The 24,654-nt window shown below is 39.7% G+C and overlaps 1 protein-coding gene across 3 annotated transcripts in view; it reads left to right on the top strand.

The window, feature by feature from the left end:
• Window positions 1-24,654, top strand: part of LPAR1 (lysophosphatidic acid receptor 1) — a 74,054-nt gene that overhangs the window by 13,728 nt on the left and 35,672 nt on the right. For 2 of the 3 annotated variants that reach the window (XM_014259509.2, XM_088054396.1), the window contains exons 2-3: window positions 10,150-10,318; window positions 22,902-23,649. In XM_014259509.2, coding sequence (XP_014114984.1) covers window positions 10,259-10,318; window positions 22,902-23,649 — 808 coding nt within the window. In that variant the 5' untranslated portion in view covers window positions 10,150-10,258. Of the gene's footprint in view, window positions 1-9,025; window positions 9,134-10,149; window positions 10,319-22,901; window positions 23,650-24,654 lie in introns of those variants that run through there. The other variant, XM_088054395.1, reaches the window with a different exon arrangement.

Here is a 24,654-nt window from a genome sequence, read left to right as displayed (position 1 = left end):
GGTGTCTAGCTGTATTTTTCTTCTTTATTTTCTTGTGATCCTGGAAGTTTAAAGTAGTGACGTTAATGTTGAAATTAGATGATTGCATGAATTATTACTCTGGAGTTTTCCTAGTTCATGTTGCTTTTACTTGAAATGCAGAAATTAAAAATTCACTTTCAGGGATATCTTACTGTTCCAGTACTTAACAATTAAAAAAACATTGTGGAGCTGCTGCTGCAGTTGTTTCTTGAAGATGGTGCTGTGGATAGCAGAGATGTTTTAAAGCAATTTTTGCATGTCTGTATGTTTGGTGTGTTTATTTTACACTGGACCTGCTCCTTGTGCTGAAGAAGCTCCTAATGCATCCCAAGAGACTTGCATCTACCTGCCAGCATCCCTTGCATTAAGGCAGATGCTCTCTCTTGTCCCCCAGAGAGTGGGAAGAGGTTCTCCAGCCTTAACGAGTGGCAGAGGAACGCTCATCTCTAAGCAATTTCTAACAAGCAAGCTCTTACAGAAGTCATTAGGAGAAGCTAGATAATGGGTGAAATAATTCTAGAGGTGCTGGATAGTAATGGGAAGGCAAACTGATATGCTGGCTTTAAAGGGCAAACTGCAGGAAAATGAGAAAACTGAGGAAGCCATGCAGAATTTTTTGAGTTTTCAGACAAAGTTCCATTTTTCAGAGAAGTAGAAAGCTTCAAGAGAAGATGAGGTATAACTCTGGGTTTAAAAAGCAGCAACAAAATGCTCCCCAATAGATGGGTGTGGAGTAGATACAATATGGAAATAATCAGGAAAAGAAGTTTAGCAAGTGAGAGAATTGCACAGGATAGTGCAAGCTGACCTAGGTCAGGGAAGTATGGAAAGGATTCTGGAAAAGGACAACTACAAAAAATAAGTGGAAGTTTTGTCTGACTGCTAATGAGATTAAGTGCCTCAATCTGTAGCAGAGTAAACGGTATCCTGTGTTTAGCAAGGAAAAGGAGTATGATTCAGTTTTGGAGAGCACAGTTTCAGGAAAAAAAAAAAGGTTGAGATGTTAATAGAAAATTAGGAGTGTGTCTCTTTTTTTCTATTTTTTTCTTATTTTGGTAAATTTTTTTTCATCAGTATGGAAAGAAACCTGGTGTGCTGCTCCATCCCTCATGGCTTAGCCTGCTGCTGATGTGAGTCCAGTTTGTGTTATAACTGACATGACTTGGGGTGAATATGCTCATGATGTTACAGTGCCAAATCCTATGGGTTTGTCCTTTCAAAGTATGCTTTCTGTCACTTAATAAAATGTGACATTTTCTTCTCCCTCCAAAAACCCCAAAATAACAAAATACCCAAGTCCAAGACAAAAACAATTCCTTAAAGAATGAACAACTTGTAATTTTGGGGATAATCTACTCACTTAAGATCATCTGGAGGTCCTTTCTAGGGCTGAACTTCAAAGCAAGTAAAGGAGAAAGGTAGACATGTGTAGTTTAATTACAGACTCTTGAATTTTCTGCCCTTTGGTGAAACCCTGTGCATGACCATGGTCAGTCTGCTTTCATCATCCTCAGAAGGGGTATGAGGCAAAATGCAGCGGCATGTGGAGAAGACTTCCCTACGAGATAAAGGCTTGAGGATATTATACAATCTACAGGTTCATTTGGTTATTTTCACTGAAAATCTGTGAAGAGAGGTTTTTGTCCTTCTATATGTTCAAACTTCTCTTCTGCTTTTCTTTGGAGGTGTGAGCAGGGTCTCTAACATTGCCCTGGTGGGATCACTGTGAAGGTATCTTTGCTGACCCATGCTCTTGGTGACAGCAGATGATTTCTCTGAGGGAGTGAAACTGCATGATGATAATATTTTATTGTTGTAAATAAATTCAGCGTGTGATAAATGACTAAGGTGACAGATCATGTCCCTAATCTTACAGTGGGGAAAGAGGACAGTTTCACAGAGTACTTCCTCTGCAGAGTTCATGAAACTATTTAGCTTGGTTTAGGAGGCTCCACCTGGGGCATCCTTGCTGAAATTGCAGGTTCTATTCTGTCATGGGAAGCCTTGGCAGCAAAATTCTAGTACTCATTATTAGGCCAGAACAGTGATCTCCCCCAGACTGGCCACAGAGCTTCTATTCAAAAGGGTTTGACTGACACAACTATTTTTTTTTTTGAAGCACAGACTGCACTGTGAATGCATATGACTTAGATTTGAGATTCTCTGTGGAACCTTGTATTGTGGAAGGGTCCTACTGAACCTAAGGACAGATTTTAAAATTTGTACAGAATGAAATTTCTAGCCTCAGATCACTACTGAAATCTTCACCTTTTTTCCTTACCTAAGAAAGGCTAACCAGCTGTATTTTGAAAGTAGACTGAGGTAATGGAAACTGGAAGTCTCTTTTAGCCCCAGGAAGTTGCAAACTTCCCTGCAGCAGTTTCAAAAAGCCTAAGCGTCTTTGAGGTGTACAGGTGTGATTTGGTGGAAGGCAGAAGGGAAGATACAAAACATTCGTTTCTTTTTTTCCTTTTTTTCTGGTTAGTAATATACTTTTGGACTTCTGCATTTTAGTTTGATCTTTAAGTGAGCTCTCGTGTTTGTCATGTTTATTTTGGTTTGAGGTTTTTTGTCAGACACTTTTCAGGTACCTGGGCATCTTGAACTTAGATTTTCCAAGGTGTTGTCTCTTATTTTGTTTTGATTTACTCAAATAAAAGCTGAGTGCTCTGGCCAGCTGTTTCACTGAAGCAATCTGCAAGCTGACACACAGCTAAACATGCTGCTGTCCTGCTTTTAATGCTGGTCACAGCTAAAGAGGTGGTTGCACTTAACATTAAGCTGAATGTATGCTTTGGCTGACAAATTACAATCAAAGCAGACATCAAATCAACACAAAAGTAGATGTATTACTTACATGGACCCATAGCAGTAGTAAAATCCCTGATTCTTTGTTATTTATTTGTAACACTGAATCACTTCCAAGACAATTGTTTAGGGCGCTGTCATTCTGAAGGGCCAGCAGTGGTGTAGGCATTACCTATTTTCACATGTTCAGTGGTTGGGTTTGATCTGTAATTGGGAGAGATTTTTGTCCTTTTTTTCCGGTTGTCAAAGTCCCTAGTGCTCATATTTCTGAAAACAAAGAAAAAAAAAATCCTACAAAAACATATACACACAAAAAACCCCCTAAAAACTAAAAAAATAAACCACCAAAAAAACCCAAAAAAAAACCTTGAGAAAAGCCAGAAAACAACTTTACATGCATGGGATAAAAGTTTTCAATGACTGGAAGAGGATAATTTTTGTGATCCGATCTGCTGGGCTGTCCATGCCATTTTACCCTGGTTCCTCTGAGATTTTGGGGGGATCTCCAGCATGCTGGAGATTAAATGGTGGGTAGTGATGGCACTTGCTGTCTAATGACAGTCTAGTAGACTGTTCTCCTGCTCTCTCTCAGTGCCTAGGCAGGAGGCTGTCTCAGCCAGCCACACTGACAACCCTCCTGTGATCCATCCCTGTCACACAGGACATCCTGTGGATGCAGCTCTGATGGTGCTTCTGCAGGTCTGCTACAAAATCTTATGTTGCATACAGCCAAGGAGGAAGAGAGGGTTCAGTAACAACCAGTTCTGGGGTTTGGGCCAACCAACTCAACTATCCATTGTAGTTTCTAGTTTATTTATTAGATTAGCCACTTTTGATGACAGTGAAATATTTAAAACACTACATTATTCTTGTTGCGGGTTTCGTTCCCTTTCCTTCCCTCCCTTCTAAGCCTTAATGATACTTTGTTCAGCCAGTTTCTGTGTTGTTCAATTATTGTGTCAGATTGGAAAATGATCCTTTTTAATAATTGCTCTGGATATGTTCATGCTCAAACAGCACAGTGATTCATCAGCATTCATCAACATCAACAGGAGTTCTGTGAGCAGAAGTGGCCTGGATAGAAATTGATGCTGTTGGATTAACAGTCTCAGACTGTGAGAGAGAATGCTTATCTCTTAAGTAATACCTGCAAGGAATTGACATTTAATGTCAAAGTGAATTAACCATTGACCTCTGAAAAGAAATTACTAGGTCCATAGGAGATTCCTCCACAGAGACAGGGATTTGATGGAAAAATGCTTCTAGATATCAATTGATTTCCACTTGTGGTTTGGGTAAATATGTATGCTGTATTTTGGGGATGAGGTATTACTTATATAAGCATCTTTTATTCTGTGTAGTTATTGCCTGTCTTCAGTACATATGTAAGACCTTTTGCCTCTGCTAGTCCAACAGCAGCATGAAAAATTCACCTTTTGTCCTGTGAGGATCTCAGTTTCTTCTGCAGAAGTGAACGAATAAGCTCAGTTTTATTGTACCTTCAGTCTGTCTTTGATCTCGATTCATAAACCTTAAAATCTGGCCAATTTCTTAGGGCTGGATATTATTTTGTTAATTTTGTAACTTTTGTCATTCTTGATAGAGGGAAAGGGCTGACTCAGGTATGTTTTACTGTGGGTTTTGGTTTTGTTTTGTTTTTATTTCCATATTTGCAAGGTAGAGATTTCCTATTGTTGTGTCTGAACCTTTTCATATGTTAGCAAATTCCATTCTGTTTTTCTAGACAGTGAACTTATCAAGAAATATCTGGCTTTACTGGCAGGGACTGTGTTTCCAGGGGGGTTGAGGGTGCAGCCAGCACAGGAAACATGGTGAGCTTGTGCCTTGTTTTTGGTACTCCCCTTCCAGACTTCCACGACCCCCCAGTAATGCTTCACAAATCCATTTTCACAGTGAATTTATTCATTCTTATGAAGAGCTTACAAATGGGTGAGAAGCTATGGCTCTGTAGCTTTTTCAAGCAGTCTGGCCAGTGATTAGGAACAGCAGCCAGGAAGGTTTTGGGTGTGGATGTATTTGTAGAACTGGTCTTCACTGTGATGGTGGAGGTGTTGCATGTGCTGTAAGAACAGGGATAACTTATGCATTTCGTTGGTAGTTGTAACAGTTCGATAGCAAACCACTGAGAAATTCCAAGTCAGAACTACAATTTAACAGGAAAATTGAAATAAAGGCAGAAAGCACTGGCTTAAACGGACAGAGTAAGAATTCAGTCTGACACCTTGTTGGTCAGGGTGGTGATAGCAGTCTAATTAAATGTTGGATGTAGTTCTGTTGAAGTCTGTAGTCTGGTCCTTCTCCAGTGGTGGCTGTCAAGCTCTTATCCTCTGGGAATCCTGTGGTAGATACTCTGGTGTTCCAAGCCTCAGATTATATTCGGGTAGGAATGCTTGATTCCTCCCCCTGGGTGGAGCACCTCCCAGTGGAATGATGTAACTTAATGAGTCATGCCGTGATGGTGATGGCCCATTAGCAGATGCTATCCCTTGGAGGGAGTTATAAGAGATATGTCATGGATGGGATAAAGAACACTGCCCCATCTGGTTTTATCAGCTTATGAAAATGGTGATGGAATACATACTTTTGGATACATCTTATGTTGTAACCTTAGACAGTAGTTGGTCTGAAGGTGTGCTGATCAGCTGCAGTCACCACTATTACATGTGTTTAATCAATGCCATATATTAGATCTATTTCAGTACTTATTACCATAATAGTAGATAGTGGATGTGATGACACTCTTTATCCTGCTTTCTGGAGAGGGGTGTCAGGTAATGGAGCCTGGCTGAGACCAACCAAATTGCAGAATTTGCTCTGTAAAATATGTGTATTCAAATCAAAAGTTTGACTGGGACTGTTAATTTTGTGCTAGCTTCCAGACTGTTAGTGCATCTGCCGAGGCAAGAGAAATCAGAAATTTGATGGGGAGATGGGAGTCTCATTAAATGGAAAAAAATTGCTCACTGTTGTTCAGAAGAACTTTAGGGCAGGAGTACAACATGGGCTGCACCATCTGTCTGGAAATCTCCTCTTTTATTTAATTTCTGCTTCTTTTGCCCAATACTGAATCACAGCTATTATCTTCTTTCAGCTTTTATAAGTACTGATCAGAGTGCAGAGGGTTTTCCTCATCTGCATACATAACGCCCCATGGAACAGAGAGAGGGCAGAGTTGGGAGGAGATTGTAAAGATTATAACCACTTCCACTGAGGTCCACTAAATGCAGGTAGCTCTGCTTGCAACCTGAGTACACTGAACTAAGAATCTGTATTAATTATATTCCTCAAAACAACTTAAATTAGTTTGGCTTGTCTGTATGCTTTGGTGGTGTCCTGATTCTTGGTGAAATAAGATCAAGGAATCTGCCCAGGAAATTAAGTTTTTAGGAGTAAAATGACAAGATGGATGTTGTCAGTTTCCAGAGGATGAAATCAACAAAATAGCAGCTATTTCCCCACCAGCCAGCAAGTAGGAAACACAGACTTTCCTAGGCACTGCGGTTTTTTGGAGGATCCATATTCCACAGTATAGACAGATTGTAAGCCCTCTCTATCAGGTGGCATGGAAGGGGAATGATTTCAAGTGGGATCCTGGACAACAACAAGCTTTTGGACAAATTAAACAATAGATTGTTCATGCAGTAGCCCTTGGGCCAGTCAGGATGGGACAGGATATAAAAAGTGTGCTTTACACTGCAGCCAGGGAGAATGGACCTTCCTGCAGTCTCTCATGAGAAGTACCTGGAGAGACTCAAGGACAACCCCTGGGGTTCTGAAACCAGCAATAGAAGGGATCCAAGGCTACGATCCTACACCCTGGCTGAAAAAGCATATCTGGCAGCTTATGAAGGGCATCAATCTGCTTCAGAAGTGAATGGCACCAATGTATAGCTCCTCCTGGCTGCCCAGCATGAGGCTGGATATTCAGAGGGAAAGTCCCTTCCACACTTCATGCCATTGATGCTACGTGGAGTAAGTGGGTTTTGCTTGATCACACAGAAGACTCAAATATTTAATCAAAATCACCAGAAGTCACCATGGACTGGTACAAAAGCAAATGTGGGGATGACTGGAATAATGGAAAAAAAGGCAATTGGCAGCACAGCAGGAAACACATCTGGACTTCTGAATTGTGGCAAGACATCTCTGCCTGGGTAGAGGAGTTGCTATAAGTTGCTGTTCAAGGACCTGAGTGCACTTGGTGGGTAATGCAGAGGGATGGGGAAACATGGTGTGTACCTCAAAGGGATTTTCTTTTTGGGTGAGAAGAGTGTGTAATGTTGAATTAAATAATACTGGTTGCTGAATGACACTGCCACTATATGCCATAACTACCAAGGAGAATGAGTATGGATGTTCCAGATACACCAGTTATGAGCTCCTCGTAGAGCCCACAGTCATGGACTAAGTGACCACAACAGACATCTTGGAGGGATGCCCGCTGACTATGGAAATGATGCTCGTGTTTGTGTGTATCTATATATGTATGTGTGTAAAGTTGGAAGGTGTAGGATTGGGGCATGATGTAGATGGCATAGAATAAAGGGTGCATAGCACTTGTTTTTTGACCAGGATGGAGTTAATTTTCTCACAGTGCCATGAAGGGTCAGAGCTGGAGCCCTGTGGGTATGCCTAGGTGATTGTTCTGTGCCACAGCCATCACCACAGGGGGCTGGAAATAAGGGAATCTTGTTTCCAAGAAAGCGGAGGGGGCTTCCAGTTGGGAAGGAAAACATGGGCACAGAGGGTCTGTGAATGGTTCATTGTCTCAGGGGCAGCATGGCACTAGGTTGATTTTTTGAGCACCTTTGTATGTAAATCACCTTCTTTATGCATATTTATGTTAATAATATTGTTGCTGTTGCTGTTAGTGTTCTAATCTTGTTGCTGTTTCCAGTAAATTGTTCTTAACCTGGGACAGCAGAAAACCACCTGTTGTGCTACCAGTCACTTCAAGAAGTAGTAAAATGAAATGTTAGGCAGGACAAGTCATTGTTGTTGCTCTTCTCCGGATGGCATTGATTTTTCTTTGTGACTGGTAAGGTTGCCATGGTGGTGTGATGCATTTATTAGTGAGCTAAATTAATTCATTTCAAACAGGATTGTTTAGTGAAGGCTGCCAGAGGTGAGTGATGACAAATGAATACTTTCAGATAGCAAAAATTCAGATGTGACATCTGGAAGTGTGACATTTGTGTGAGATCTTTCTTACTTTCTCACCTTTTTACATGGTGTTCAAATGTTTAATTTTCTTTGTTGAGTTTACAGATGGACCTCTCCATCTGGCATCAATTAGTACTTTACACTGTAAGCTGAACAGACTTTGGATTTTTTTCTTACTTTTTCAGGATTTATTTCTTTGATGCTCCTTAGTAAAAATGTTTCTTTTCTCACCCTTTTGTTTGACAGACAGGATTCTAAGCATACCTTTGGTTTTGATTTAGACAGTACTCCCTAAAGTCAGCTTCAACTGTAATTTTTTTCTCACCTTCATTATCCAAAAGTGGCAGCATTTCAGGATTAAGAGAAAAGATTTTAAAAGAAACTAACAGTGATGTGCTATGAAGTAGGTGCAGCGAAACTGCTGCTTTTGAGCACGTCATGAGAAGAACAGAAAAAAATGTCTTGAGATCTTATTGAAGTTACAGTTGCAACAACTCACAAGACATTGATGAGATATGCTGGTTGAGGATTCTCAGGCTGTTCATAGAGTTTTACTGAAAATCATTGCCAAGTTGCAGAAGCTTCCCTAATTCAGAATTCCGGGTTGATGCTGTTTCCCTCATCTGACCATAGAACAATTAGCGAATTTCAGAAAATTATTTCAACTCTCATTTTTGAAAGAAAACAGGAAGCCTGAAGGCTGTGTTTGTTCTTTCACTTTGTGAAGACTCTCTTGGAGAGATGCTACGTCTCCGTTTTCTGCCCGCCCCGTGAGTATAGGAGAAGAAATTTGGAGCAGGGAGTGGAAAGAATTAAAGTTTGCTAGTAAGAACTGAGTAGGAAAGAATAGGGGTCACTGGAAAGCTATATAAAGATGGAAAAAGTGATCCTAGAGCTTGGAAGATGATACAGCTACATGTGACGTAAGGCATGTGGGGATGTGTTGAAATGTGAAGCAGGCATTTCAAGATGATGCTTTTTAAGAAGGAGGAATAATTTCCACAGTGGAGCGCAGAAGCTGAGTTTAAATTAACATGACCAAAAAAAAAGACGTAACTGAATCAGAAAAGCATGTGGAGCACAACTTTCCTACAGCACTTATCTATTCTTTCTTGGCTTGGTAAGTGTTGCCTTTGAAAAAATGAACTTATGGCCAGGAAAGTTACTGGTATTGTCTCTGTAACTATAGCATGGCCTCAGTTTGAAAAATACCACTGAAGTTTGGAGCAATTTTTGGTATGTTTATTGGATGCTGATTACACTTTGCATGAGTAGATTTTTGCTATGGCTTGCAGAATAGGAAGTGATAGATGAAGACAGCAACGGGTGTCTCTCCAAAATCCTTTCTGTGATGACTAATTTGTGGGTTGTGTTGTATATGTCTGGTCTCACTAAGGGAAAAATTTAGCAGTAGTCTTAGTCTAGAATTTTTAAATGGGATTGATATCTTGGACTTTTACAGGAGTTTCTCACTTTTGTTTGCTTGTTTGTTTGCACACAAGAGTAGAAAAAGAAAAGAACATATCTGTGGCAGCTGGACTGACCTTGATAAACACAATAGCTATGGAGATAACTTCATTCTATTGAATCAGCTGATTAAATTTTACAGATAGGTATATTCATATGCTGCAAATCTATGACTGGAAAAAAGGGTGTCATGTTTCTAAGTCATAATGTGTAAGCTGTTTTTCTTAACAAAGAAGGAAAGTTCATGTGATCACTGAACTGAGGGAATAAACGTGTCCTGAATTCCAGCAAGTAATTCTATGAGTATTCTTTTGTGGGGATTTTTATTTTTTCTTTTGTTGCAGGGGGAAAAAAGTCAACACAGTTGCAATGTTCTGTAGGTGACCATATTTCCTTGCAAAAGAAAAGCAGTCTATGTGCTAGCCTTCCTATTGATTTCAGTTTGTGTGAGTCTAGTTTGTGTTGTCAAGTGAATTTTTTTCCTGTTCTGGATCAAATTCCAGTATGGCTTTTGAAATTTCTCCTGAAAAAAAAAAAAATGTGAGTGGTCATGTCAGCAAGCAGAGCTGCACAAAGATTGGCTTTTCAGCAGCCCAGGGTCTTGCTGTTGACTGCCTACCCAGTTCTCTTATTTTTCTCAACAGGTTTTCTTTCTTTCTTTCCTGTTAGGAGTAAATATCAGTATGACTAGAGTCTGAGGAAGGGCTTCTGTGTTCCTAGCAAGAGCTTGCTGGTGCAGAGGAACAGTGCAAGGACACCAGGGGCATTTTGAGCTACCATGGATATCCCCACTGATTTGGTGCCATCATCCATGATGTCCCAGCCTGAGGTGATTGAGGTGAGTAGACCACGATGAAACTCTAGCAGGTGAACTGATTAAACATCTTTCTTATTTCCTCATTGAATCCTATATTTTTCTCCTCTCTCGTTTTGAGTCATCTGGGGAATTTTTTTGAACTAGTATATTAAAGACACTCATCACTTACTAAGAGTGTTGTTGTACTTTGACACATGACGTTGCTGTGTTATAGTAGTGTTTGTAGAATAAAATATATGGCAAAATATGATCTTTATTGACTTCATGTAGGTGATCACTGCACTACAACTTGATTTTTACTCTGTTTATTAAATACAGAATAGAGTCTGTAATGTGGATAAGTTGGAAAAATACCAAAGGAAATTTCAGGTTCAGTGTTCTTATCAGAAAAGTCTTAAGTGAAAAGCAGTAATTAATAACACATTTAGCATTACTAACACACTAATCTTGCTTTCATGAAACTACTGTGTGTTTGACTCATTTATAAAAGTGATTTCTTAGCTTCATGTGCTGAACACCAAGTACTTGAGTGTTCTGATAAAGTAAAAATTACAAACAGAAAAGGAGGTGCTCATAACAGTCAAGATTTCATTTCAGAAAAGCAGTTTCAAAGTCCTTTTGACTTCACAGAGACTGAAGTGTCTGTTACAACTTAAAACGTATAAGGATGAGACTTTTACAGAAAAAGGCACCATAATAATTAAGATAGATATCAGAAAATTGAACATCCAATATTTATTTTGCTTATTTTTTGTTATTCTTGTTTGCTGTAGGTTCTTTGGCTCAGGAGACTATATCTCTCAGCAATATGCTCTGGGAAGTGTTATATTTCAAAGATCCCTAGATTCTGTGAATTTAGGGTAAAACATGTCCATTACTGGGTGATGATATGAAATGAGATAAATCCAAAGTCTGGTTTTGAGAAGCTTCCTAACGCTACTATTCCTCCTGTGTTTCAGATGGAGAATTAGTGTATTTTGTTGCTTTTTGAGTCTCTGTTAAGATTCCAGAAGAATTTTGTTTCTTTACAGCACAGCAGAATACCTGGCAGGAGGTGAATGCTGCATACTTGTGCCCCAGGCTGCATAGCTACTTCCAGACTCCTCTCCCTTTTGGGGAAAGATTTCTGCAGGCCATCACCACACATTTGCACCCCTGTCTTTGTGGGTTGCCTCTTCAGAGCCCTCTTTGTGTATGACTGCAGTGGGTCGACTGTGGCTGAGCACCAGCTGCCCATCAAGCTGCTCTATCAATCCCCTTCCCAGTGGAACAGGGAAGAGATAAATAATATGGAAAATAACTTGAAGATTGAGATAAGGCAAGAAAAAAGTGAAAGTTTGTGTGTGTATAAGTGAAGGGAAAAATAAAATAATCTCTGCTTCCCGTCAGTGAGTGATGCTCAGCCACTTCCCAGGAAGCAGGGCTTCAGTATGTCAAGTGGCTGCTCTGAAGGCAAACACTATAAAATAACTAATGCTTCCCATTCCTCCTCCTGCTCTCCCTCAGCTTTTGTATCTGAGCTGACATCATATGCCACGGAATTTTACTTTGGTCAGTTTGGCTCAGCTGGTCTGGTTTCGTCCCCTCCCAGGATCTTGCCCAGCCCCAGCCCCCTTGAAGGAGGAAGGAATGTTGGAGAGACAGCGCTGATGCTGTGCCAGCGCTGCTCAGCAATAGCCAAAACACTGGTGTGTTACCAGCACCTTTCCAGCCATCGATGCAAAGTGCAGCAAGGTGAGGGCTGCTGTGGGGGAAATGAACTCCAGCTCAGCCAGACACAATATAATATCCACCCCTTATTCCATACCATTTCTGTCACACTTGGATCCCACATAATTCATGCATCATCTGACTGTTCCTTTGTATTTATTTCTCATTATTTGAACCCTTTCTTACCCACACGTACAACTTAAACTACATCCCTAAACCATCTCTCTACAAAACATACATTTTCATTAACCAGGGTCCCCTGCTCCTTCACAGAGAGATATTATTTTCCTGTTTCATGGGCTTCCTTCATCCCTCCAGATCTCCAGTCCACCAGGCTGAGTGATCAGGACAGCAGAAGTGGCATACCTGACCATTGGCCACCAACACCCATCTTGGGTTGTCACCTCCTTACATTCTCCTTGCTCCTCACAAAATTCATTCTTCATCAGTTCATGTCACTCCTGCTACTTTACTTCCTGCAACATACAATTTACACCACAGTATAGTTTTCCCCCAGCATTAAATCTCCTTGAGGCACACACCATCCTTCAGCATTACCCACCAAGTACACCTAGGTCAGGTCCTTGGGCAAAGACAATCCCACAAATGGATTTGTCTTAGTGGGAGGAAAAACCCACACTGACTTCCCCAGCTGCTTCCCTGTGTAGTGCAGGGACCATATCTCCTCCCACAGTGTGAAGGGATTTTGTTTGGGTAGGAGCAGATCCCCCTAGTGTTAACCAGCCAAATGGCCTCTGTTAAATTTGCATCCCAGTGCTTCCATGCCCCATTACCTAATCCTCTTAACATGGTCGTCTTCAGCAGTCCATTATTCCTCTGAGTCTTCCCAGAGGCTCATGGGTGGTAAGGGGTGTTATATATCCACTCAATGCTGTGTTTCTTTGACCAGAGCCTCTTCGTGAGGTTATTTTGAAAATTAGTCCCATTGTCTGGTTCGATTCCCTGTGGCATACTGCTACAAAATGTGTCTCTCAAGGCCTGAGATGGTGTTCCAAGCAGTGGCAATTGTTTACAGAGTATGTTTCCAGCCAGACAGTTGTTGCCTCTACCACGGTGAGTATGTAGCTCTTGCTTTGGTGTGTTTGTGGCAGTGGTCCAATGTAGTCAATTTGCCAACCCTCACCATATTGGAAACCCAGCCACCACCCTCTATTCCAGGGAGATTTCACTCATGTGGTTTGCTTGATAGCAGCATGCTTCATATTTGTGTGTACCTAAGGATTGTTGCTCAGGACAAATACCTTCTCAAAAGGAGAATAAGAACAGCTGTAGTGTGAGAATGAGCAGAAGAAAAGCTATCACTTGTAAAGGACTTGATGATCAGCATGGTCACTTTTATGTTGTATTGAATAAATGCACATATCCTGGGTCTGCAGGGAGTTTTCACTGAATAAATTCTGCCTGGACTTTATAGCACTAGGCCAAAGACTAGAAATAAATAGATTATTCTGGTCATTGATTAGTAATCTAGAGGTCTGTCTCTACTGTGAACGGAAACTGTGTTTCAATGAGATTTGACTTTGGAGCCAAAAAGAAATGCCCACAAGAAGCAAAGACTGGTATCTCAGTGCAGGAGATTATGGTAGAAAAAAGACCATTCTGTCATCCTCATGTTGTAAAAGTATGAAGAATAAATGCTTGCATGAATTCTCACAGATTTCAGTAAATCATTGTGGATATGATAGTTCATAAAAGTGTTCAATCATATATAAATAATAACATCTCCAGACAATCTGCTGGGAGACATCTCTGTGTTTCTGAGAGTAAGGAACACCTTTTTAACAGGCAAGGACATAGTGAGATCTGTATGTCAAGAGACAATCACTAGATTAAATTTAGAAGGAAAGCACTTTTCATACTTGGACTGCATGGGCTTTTGCCTTTCATGTTTGGAATTAATTTAGGATAGTTTAAAAAATAATGTTGATTACATTTTTTTTTTGCCCCCCAGAGGACATTATTCTGCCTTTCAATATTGAGGACATGCCACGGTGCACTGCAGAAGTAATTTAGTGGCTACTGTTTTAAGGATAGATTTTTTTTTTTAAACTTGGAAGTAACCTTGCATGCCTTTTGCATGAGCTAGATGGCATCTTATTTGCAAAAAGAAGAGTTTTGCTACGTTACTTTAAATTTGGGTTTTTTGTTTTTTTTAGTCCTTATCTTTAAACTTTCCTTTGGCATTGCCAGAATAGTTGGCTTCATTCACATTTGGTCAAGTTGCACTCAAAAATAAATACTATCTATTTTGTATATCTATATATGTATATGCATGCATGTTTATACATTGTAGTGAAAAATGCACCTCTGCTTATCATTTAACTGCACCAGGCAAACAAGCTTATTTCCCCTGGGAGAGAATCTCAGAGATCTGAAAATGGCCTTTTTGTTAAGTCATAGCTCCTTCTGATAGTTTTCTGCTTGGGCTTCAATCTTACAACTGCTCATTGTGCCACCACAATAAGTTACTGTTAATTTAGTGGCAAATGGTGTTTTCCCAAGATTCATCCTCTGAGTCAGGTAACAAAAGGCTTAAATAGAAAGTTGTTGAAACTGGGTACCAGATGTGAAATTGCTAATACTGTCTTAAATATTTCTGCGGCTAGTATGTCAACACAGGACCAGCTTCTGATGCTTCCCTACAACCCTCAATTGAAGCAACACATTTGCCAGAGTCAAACTTGCCTCCCAACACACTAATTTATTCAAATCTCCCCTCTTCTTTCCCACCCCAATATCTTGTTACCAGGCACAAGAAGTGGTGATTAGGAGCATGGGCATCCTGGTCACATGCAAAGGTGAAGGATAAGTCAAGTTTCAAGGTAGCTTACCTGTCCGTAGCTGTGATCTGAAATAGAAAATAGTTAGGGGCAGCATTCACAGAACATCAAAGAAGTCAGTGAAACAAAAAATTCCCCAAATATGCTCTGAGCTTTTTGCCATGGAATTTCATTTTAAGGCAAAAAAGATCTCAAATTAATTACATAAATCACAATCTAGTGATTTCTGATTAGATAAGCTGTTCTGTTCTAAGAGAGAAATAAAATGTAACAGAACTTTTTGATTTTTAATTTGGAGATATTTTGTATACATGCTATGACTTCATACCTCAAATATGGATGAGTAAAATGATCTCACAGAAACCTGACTAGTCTGCTAATGCATTAAATAAAGTTAAATAATTCTGTAAGAAGCATTTAGCATCCAAGAGGGCTGTTTGAAAAAAAAAAAATCACAAGTGGTGACCCATACTGATGAAAGTATTCTCTCAAGTGATTAGTATTTTCTCTCTTTGTGAATGGCATGAGATGAATTCTGCAGTAAAAGCTTTGAATAAGTAATGTTTGAGTTCCAGTTACTTAATGAACCAGAGGCTTCCAACAGTGCCTCAGAAATGCTTAAAACAAGAAAGCAACAAAAATTCATCATTCTCTCTTTGCTTTAACCAGCAGTGGATCCTACCAGCCAAATACAAGAAACAAATGAGTATGTTTAAATAACTGCCTTGCAGCTGTTCCAAAGAGAAATCCAGAGCAGTTTCCATTAGAGTGCCCTTTCACAGCCAGAGCCAAAAACCACTTCTCTCACTCTGTGCCATTGAATACATTTCTATTTTCTCCTCATTTTGTTTGAATTGGAGTGGAAGGGATTTAAGCTATCATGGCCACAAGATGGTTATCCTTTTCATAATATGCTTGAGGACAGGCTGCTGTGGGCTGGAACAGCTGTTGTCATCTCTTCCCCCAGCTAAACACAACACAATTTGCATTTTGGATTTGGTGCCCAAGTTTCTGCAGTCAACAAGTTTCTGGATGTTTCTGTCCCACCTTGAGCTAAATAAACAAATTAGCCTTGTTACCAAAACAGGCCTCTGGTCATGGTAAAAACAGCAAACAAGAGAACAAAAGGAAATGGTGAGTCTGGAAAAAGCAATTTGTGATGAGAAGTATATCCACCCAGTTGCAGACATCATAGAGGAAACTTAAAATACCAGTACACTTTTTTAAAAAAATTATTTTACTAGACGAGATTACTGAAGGATCAAAATGCATCTCCATTTTGTTTAAAGTAGACCAATACTGCCTTAAAGGCAACTGCTCAGAAATGTGTGAGCAAGTTAATTATAGAAACCCCATTGTTTCTAAAGCTCTGAGATAAAGATTTTTTATCTACATTCTGTTTATATATTTCACAAATATTTCAATATATTAAAGCAAAAGAAACCCAAATTGTCTAACATATATTTAATGTAAAAAAATGTATCTGCTATTGTAAAAGCAAGATATTCTTCTTCCATCTGTAAATCTCTGTTTCCAGTCACAAAATGAAATTTGCTATGCTCATTGACATAAGCCTTTTGCTTGTAGGCTAAACTCTCCCAGGTGTTTGATTTGCTGGTTTGCTTGGTGAGGAGCAATGGGAGGTGTGCCCTGGAGGTGGAAGCAGTGCTAGTGTAGCCCACAGCATTTTTTCAGCATAAAATTGCAATCTTTGAGCTTCTGTAGACAATAATTAACTCCCAGCTTGGTTTACTAACTGGGTCTAAAGGATGGACGTTGTAAATCATTATGCATGAAAACTCATTTGGGATGTTATAGGTGCAGATTTATTTTCCCCTCCAACTGCTTCCACTCTGGCTTTTGAAATGCACAGATAGGACTCTGTGTGCTGCACCTCTCTCCAGAGAGCTCCTCCTAAGGTGGGGGTGACTTTGATAAAAGTCTGTCCAGCATGCACTTATCCTCACAGCAGCATTCAGGGACTCACAGCAGTTTGGGTGTCTGTGATGCTCAGGCTGAGGGTAAGGAAGGTGGGCAACTGGGGGTGAACTGAGCAAGACAGTGGAGCAGCCCAAACAGCATCATGGCAGAGACATTTTCTGAAGGCATAAGAGGTGGAATATTTTAGTTACTAAATGAGATGATGGAATATTCCTGTGTCTCCTACAATGCCACAAAGTGTTGAGCCTGTACCCATGTTTGGCTAGTGCTTGTGAAGCTGAGCTTGTCATGAAAGCTACCCCAAAGGAAAATAAGTTTTAAGAGTTTTGCAGAAGCCCTTTCTGTACTTTGTATGTAACACCACTATTGGGCTTAAGTACCCAATTTGGGCTCAATATGCTCTACCTGAACCACAGCCAATTACTTAATTTCTACAATAATTCCACAGATCTCCCTTTGAGAGGAGCTGGGAAGGCAGAGAAAAAAATAAATCCTTACTAATCAACGTATGTAGGCCATTCTAGGAATGTGAGGATGTGATGATGTAGAACTATGCCCTGATTCAAACAGTCTTCATTTCTTCCTCTACTGGAAAACTTTCTATGAACATTTATGCTGGATCTGTGGAAAAGGAGCAACAATACAACAATGTATGAATTGCTGGCTAAGTTGTGGATGGATGAGGTCACTGTCTTTTTTTTTTTTTTCAATTCTTCTAGCTTTTAATTTCTTAAATCCCATTTTGCTTGCAGAATTTTGGAAGGTCAACAACCTCCCTGGTCTTGTAGCCAATCTGTGGAGGTTATAATCATTATTAATCAATGGGATCTGTATTACTTGTGTATTATACCTTCCAAGAGTAAAACATTTTTTCATGCTGTTGCTGTTAACTGGTTTCTTTAATACATGGAGTGCCTAGGTATGCTGAGCTGCATTTCCAGGTATAAACTGTAGGATACAGAGAAGTTCTCAGTTCAGTTTCTGGTAGCTGGGAGGTTTGTCAGATCTGAGACTCTGTAGCAATTCAGTCTGCTACAAAAGCATCCTAAAAATTATTGGATGCTCTAGCTGTTGCCACATGATCCTTAAGTAACTTTATGCTTTAGGATGTTTTAATAGCATTAAAGGGATCCCCTTGCAGTGAGATTAATTTCCTCCTGTCTTGCCAGCTTTGTGAAGGGCAAAATGATGTAGTGAAATGAAGTAACCTGCTGTGACAGAACCACCCTATCTTATTATACTGGTTTATCTTTAAGTTCATTGAATGGTTACTTCGGGAGATGAAATTCTGAAGAGGAGGTGTCATTCTATGTTGGTGATAGAGTTTCTTCCTTTCATTGTTCAGACAAAAAATATATCTGTGTATAAGGCTATAATGAATCAGGACCCTTGTCTTGTGACTTCATGATTTATTTTTTTTTTTTTACTTCTACTTTTATCTTTAAAGGAAACACATCTTTTCCACTTTATTTTAAAGCTTTTTTTATTTTAAAGCATGAAAATGTTCTACAGTTTGAAAAGTAGTCTATGTTTTGCATTAGGTAATGGACAACTGTTTTTGCAAATTGGATTTTTTTTTTTCCTCATCTGTTACAACTTTACTTTTGTAAACCCCATGTTTAGCAGTTGTGGGTTGACGAAGTATTTACATATTGATTTAATTATGCCTATACTTACTTGTTTATCCTTATTTTAAAGATAATCTTACTTTATACTCTTCTTTGGGGATTTTGAAGTTGATAGTTCCCTGAGGTTTTTCAGCTTGACCCCTTTCTGGTATGTTGGTAAACTTAAGATATTTACCTAAGCTGAAAGCAATGGTATTGATTTCCATTCACTGCTGCACTAAATGTAAAGATATAAGACAGTTATTATGGTTTAGTAGTCTTAGTTTACCACACCAGTATTGGAAAAATTCATTGCTTTTTTCTCCTCTGTGTTCTGAGTTAAAAAACAGCAGGATGTGGAGGTTAATTCAGCAAAAGACAAAAAAGAGAGGAGCAGTGTTAGGAGAGTTTAGGGTTAAGATATTTTTAAGAGATTTACTGGATATGGACTTTTTTGTGGCTTACAAGTTTGAAAAGTGCTGTAAAAGTCAGACCTTAGTGTTCAGAGAATGTTCTGCTCTGTTTCTCTTGACAAGAAATAGATGTACCCATGGGAGACAGTGGTCTGCCTTCTTTTGTTTTGTGTATCAAGGAACTCTACAAACTCTGAGATTGCAGAGGGGTTTGTAAACTGACCATCTTCCCCTCAGGCACCTTGTGCTAATTAATGCTTTGTTTAGGCAGGATCAATCAATGCTGTTTTAAAACTTTTGATGTTTGTTTTCTACCCTAAGCATCTCTCCATACACAGCCCTCACCAAGTGAGCTGTCACTGAACATGGAGCTGGCAGGATCCAGAGACCCCCTCTCATCTTCTGCTCTAGGCAGACAGTGTGTTCTCCACTCCTATCTCTGACCTAGGAGGGACAGGTAGTAGTGGGCTTCTCTCCCAAGGACACACAATGGTCAAGCTGCTATGGATCCAAATCCTACCCTGTTCTTTAGGGTGTGATGCAGAGGTGGGACAGAAGCAAGATAAATCAGGCACAAAATATAGGAAAGCTTACATGGGCTCTTCTTCCCAGTGTTCCCCCTGGCACCCCTGTGGTGTGATCCCATACAACCAGAGGAAGGGAGACAACCAGGCAGATAGTGCCTGAAAGGGCCAGTGCCAAGATGAATTGAATCACTAATTGCTGAAGAAGAGTGAGTTTTGTTTATTAAGTCCTGGTGGCAAATTTCCTGGTCTGTGTGCACTGTGTTGTGGTTATAACTATGTCTCATAATATTAAGAGATTTAATTCCATGTACTTTCAATTTTCTTCTTTGATTTGGGACAACTGTGTCTCAGGTCATCTTCATCTGGTGATAGGAGACTTTGCTTTTAGCCTGCTTTTACTCCATTTTTCCTTATCTGTCTTGCTGACTTACAACTCAATGTTTACTTCTTCCACACAGACACGTCCTAGAGGTTTAGTTAACATGGGCAATTTGCAGCTTGGCTTGTTTTAAACTTCTGTTGAGATATACTGAACAGATGAGGTAAATCTCTGGGCACCACACATCTGGCTTACACAGGCAGTGAAACACACTGAGTTAAACTGCAGGAAATTAAAATATAAACTTCCCTGCCCCTTTTCCTGCAGGGGCAGGAGAGGGGATGGGGTCTGCCTGCTTGCATGTGCCTTTGTGGTATGTTAACACTTTGAGTACTGAGCGGAAAAGTACATTTCTCTCCTGCTTGAGACTTTCCAGTCAGCATCAGAGCTAAATGTGATGCCTTGGGATTTTTATGTTTGTGACCTGGGAGGTCAAAACCTTCCTTTAAGATATACATTGGCATCCAAGAAAGCTGATAATCTGGAAGTCCCCTGTTTGAACTTTCGCCAGCAAACTAACTCAGCTTCTTCTCTTCTTTCCCTTTGGAGGGGTGAGGGGGTGGAGAGTGAAAAGATTGCTTTTACAGGAGATCCCAGGTTTTAGATTAGAATGCCTTAAAAACAAAATCTTTTCAAAAACTTATCCAAAATCCCATACATGAACACAGCATTTTGTTTTTCTGTCTTAAAAAAGTGAGCCTCATACTAACTTCTCTGAGGTTGCTCAAGTGCTGTCATGGTTTTAAACTGAACAAGCCTGGTTCTGCAGTATTTTACATATTCTTGTGTGTATACATACATTCCACCTTAGCTTGGAATTTTGTGACTAAGTCATATTTTTTGTCATTTTTTTTTCAGATTTCAAATGAAAAGCCAGGGAAGAATATTGGACAATCAGGGAATAATTCACATTTTAAGCCCATGTACAAAACCAAAATGCAAAGAAAAAAAGAAGGAAAAAGAAAGTAAAAGCATAATACCTACCACATTTTAAATTTCTGAATTAAAAAATATATGGCTTTCCAGGTGTAGCAGACCTCTTTCCACAGGAGCAACAGTTGAGCAGGAACATTACGTGTGGGCAGCAGACATCTGAAAGAAAAAACAGAGTGACAAATACACAGGCAAAGAGAATTTATTCAAGATCACAAATATCTACTAGATCCTGCATCCAAACATTCCTACAGACACTAAAAGTCCTGTTCATTACATAATTAATGCAGATGTTGGCAAGCTTTTATAAGGGCCACTAATTCATTCATATGACTTCCTTTCTCCCCCAAGGGTTCTTATATTTGACCTGTTATTACTACAAGGTCTTTAACCAAAGAATTAAAGCCAGATGTCTTGTAGCTAGGTCTCCTTTTATTAAATGTCCCTTATAAATATTTTTTTTCTTTATATGCAACAGATCCAATATGAGAATTTTTAAAATTTCTTAAATAATTATGGCTAAAAGGCTTTAAACCCAAAAGTTGATGTATCCTAGAGGAATAATAAAAGTATTATACTCTCTGTGCTGAGAAATGGTATTTACTCTAACTTTTTATTATCCTAGACCTGTAAATGTTTCTGGTCAATGTTTAGGCTGGAGGTAAAATCCTTCTAGAAAGACCTTTTTCTTTAACATAAATTTAAATGTCATGTAGTCCATTTGGGATATAGGTGGAAGGTTTTGTATATTGCTTTATTGGAATTGGCTTAATTGCATTGACAAACGTAGAAATTAAAAGAAACAGAAACAACTTTGGGTAATTCTAAGGAGATCTTTATTAGATACTATGTTCACTTGAGTCAAGTTACGAATTCTGTTTCCCAGTTCTGTACATTTTTGTTTTCAACAAGAAGGTTAGGTTAGCTGTAGCACTTCCTGCAGTGTAGTAACTGGAGCTGTCCAAAACATACGGTTTACTTTTAATAGGAAGAAATTACCATCTTTTAGTGTTGTTGATATATTCCTTGATTTGGCTTCTTACCTGCATTGCTAAAACTGTGGTCTTGTTTTTGTAAAAATTCAAGTTTAGTTGATAGAGTTCCAGAGCGATAAAAGCAGAGAGGCAAAGGCAGGTCTTATAGAAAGAGGCTTTTTTGACATGTGTTTCTTGATTTGATTTTTTTTTTTTTTAATTATTATATTACATCTTTGTTGCCTACCCATGCTAAACGAGGAACCAGGATGTTATTCAGATGGCTTCTTTTCCTAAGGTTTGCCTTTTGGGAATTGCACCTTGAGTAATTGAATGGAACTGAGAAAGAAGACTCATTAGGCATTTTCTTATAAGCCAACAATTTTATTCAAAAGTTCTACATTCTGGTGGAATATGGGCTTGTTTGTTGCCCCCCTGGCTGTCCTCAGCAGAGTACAAAGAAAATTAGTCGTGTTCTCTGACATAACCATGACAATATTTAATGCAGGAAATAAGGTTGGATGCTTTTAACTCTAGTTAAGCCAAATACTACTATTCTTGGCTCACTCTTATTTCAAATTGGAATAAGACAGTACTGGGAGTTATATTTAAAAGCACCCTGTATTTCAAACCATTTCTAGAAACGTGGCTGGTGCTCATAGAAATGCTATGTCATGCTTACTTTATTGTTCATAAAAGCACTTTTTATGGACATATGTCATCCTTGGTAATTCATGGTCTCAGAGCATACTGACAACCTTTATTTAGGGTGTTCTTCCCATGTGTTAAGACTGGACAAGAAGGAATACCTATGATGGAAAATGGAATGAGTTAAAACCTGCTCAGAAATGTAATAGACATTTCTTCCTCTTTGAAGAGCTATTCTTCCACTACAGTCAAACAACAGTTTTGTGCATTGATAACATAAATAAGGTGTCTAGCAGAGTTAATTTTTCTTAATTATGAATTGCAGTCTTTCCCTTTAACTGAATCTCTCAGCAGGTCTGCTTGGCCAGAAGCTCATTTTCTATGCAATTTACAACTACATCAGAAATCATGCTGGCTCCCAGAGCAGATGGAACCATTTCTGGTTGTTGCTAACCTGGTTGCCATTACTAGATTCCTCAGAGCAATTGCTTATGAGTTGTGGAATGCCATTCGGTCTGAAAAAATAAATTTGTTCTGAAGTGTGTTCCTTTCCTGTGCCTCTCCCCTCTCTCTGTGTATGTCTCATCCATGAAGGCAATCATATGTTTTCAGTTCTGATGTCATTCTGTTTTGTTTTTTTTTCTCTTTTTTTTCCCCCCCTCTTCTTTCAGTCCACAGCCGTGAGTGAACCACAGTGCTACTACAATGAAACCATTGCCTTCTTTTATAACAGAAGTGGAAAATATCTAGCCACTGAATGGAACACTGTCAGCAAGCTTGTAATGGGACTGGGGATTACCGTCTGCATCTTCATAATGCTGGCCAACCTCTTGGTTATGGTGGCTATTTATGTCAATCGCCGATTCCACTTTCCTATTTATTACTTAATGGCCAACTTAGCAGCTGCGGACTTTTTTGCAGGGCTGGCCTACTTTTACTTAATGTTCAACACAGGACCCAACACTAGAAGACTGACTGTAAGCACCTGGCTTCTCCGTCAGGGTCTCATTGACACGAGTCTGACAGCCTCTGTAGCCAATTTGTTGGCTATTGCTATTGAGCGGCACATTACAGTTTTCCGAATGCAGCTCCATACTCGGATGAGCAACCGCCGAGTGGTCGTTGTGATTGTTGTTATCTGGACTATGGCCATCGTCATGGGTGCCATACCAAGTGTCGGATGGAACTGTATTTGTGATATCACTCACTGCTCCAACATGGCACCGCTCTATAGTGACTCCTACCTGGTCTTCTGGGCTATTTTCAACCTGGTCACTTTTGTAGTCATGGTGGTCCTATATGCTCACATCTTTGGGTACGTTCGCCAAAGGACTATGAGAATGTCCAGACACAGTTCTGGACCCCGCAGGAATCGGGACACCATGATGAGCCTCCTGAAGACTGTGGTCATTGTGCTTGGTAAGTGCTTACTTTGCCCACCCTCTTCTCCCTGCTCTGTTTCTTATCAGGTGATATCAGTAATGCATGGTCAGCAGAATTTGGAAGACACTAGAAGAGGTGCAGACAGTAAGAACACCCTGAGTTCACTACTGGGGCTATCAAGTTTATTTATGGAAGTTGATGTAACATGTCATTCAGCCCTGTAACGTGAAACTGGTGAAAATCCAGACGTGATGTGGTGGTTTTTTTGCAGCAATGAATGTTTAAAACTTTTTGTAGCAACCTATTATATGCAGTGTTTGTTCTTTTGCCTTTGAATATGCCAAATGGCTTCAAACTCAAAATAGTACAGGCAAGGCTCGGTATTCCACTGAAGTACCTGTTGTATCCTTTTTGCCAGCCAAAAGGTGTTGTGTGTATTCATGAGAAATTCCAGTATATGGAGAACAGTGAGGGGCTACAGGTTATTCACAAAAAGACTGTGTGTTAAGCAGGACTGCATGTCCTCAGTCCTATAGTGTTTGGTATGTATCAGTATCTGACCACTTGCTAATACAAGAAAGTAGCTTTTGAGATACTGGTGTGCTGCAGCACACTGCTCAGAAGGTGCCTAAGCTTCAGAGCTTGGCATAAGGAAATATCATAACACACTTTGGATTCAGGGGGTTCTTGTCATTTTGTGACCGATCGTGATTTTACTTGGGTGTTGTCTGGGGCTCCCAGTTTCCTTATGCCAAAGCACAGCCTAAATGCTGAGTACTGTTCCCTGGTGATGTTCTTTGCTGTTTGTTCTGGTTTTTGTTGGTGCAGATGATGGTGAGCTAAAGGCAGCAAGGATGGTGCAGGTTTTCTCCTTGTCCCAGTATGTGTTCTCACCTGTTAGGTGTTCCAGTAGTACAGTACATGGGTCTCCAGGTGTTCTAGTACCCTGTTGCATCAGATGGTTGTTCTAGTAGTCCATAAATGCAATTGTTATGCAGTCCAGAAAGCCCAAAACTTAGCCCCATTTCTCTCCTTGACATT

The sequence above is a fragment of the Pseudopodoces humilis genome, chromosome 4 (assembly GCF_049639895.1).
Source record: "Pseudopodoces humilis isolate 2021_Gansu_Grassland_sample_001 chromosome 4, ASM4963989v1, whole genome shotgun sequence".
NCBI classification, from domain to species: domain Eukaryota; kingdom Metazoa; phylum Chordata; class Aves; order Passeriformes; family Paridae; genus Pseudopodoces; species Pseudopodoces humilis.
This window is presented reverse-complemented; position numbering and strand designations above follow the sequence as displayed.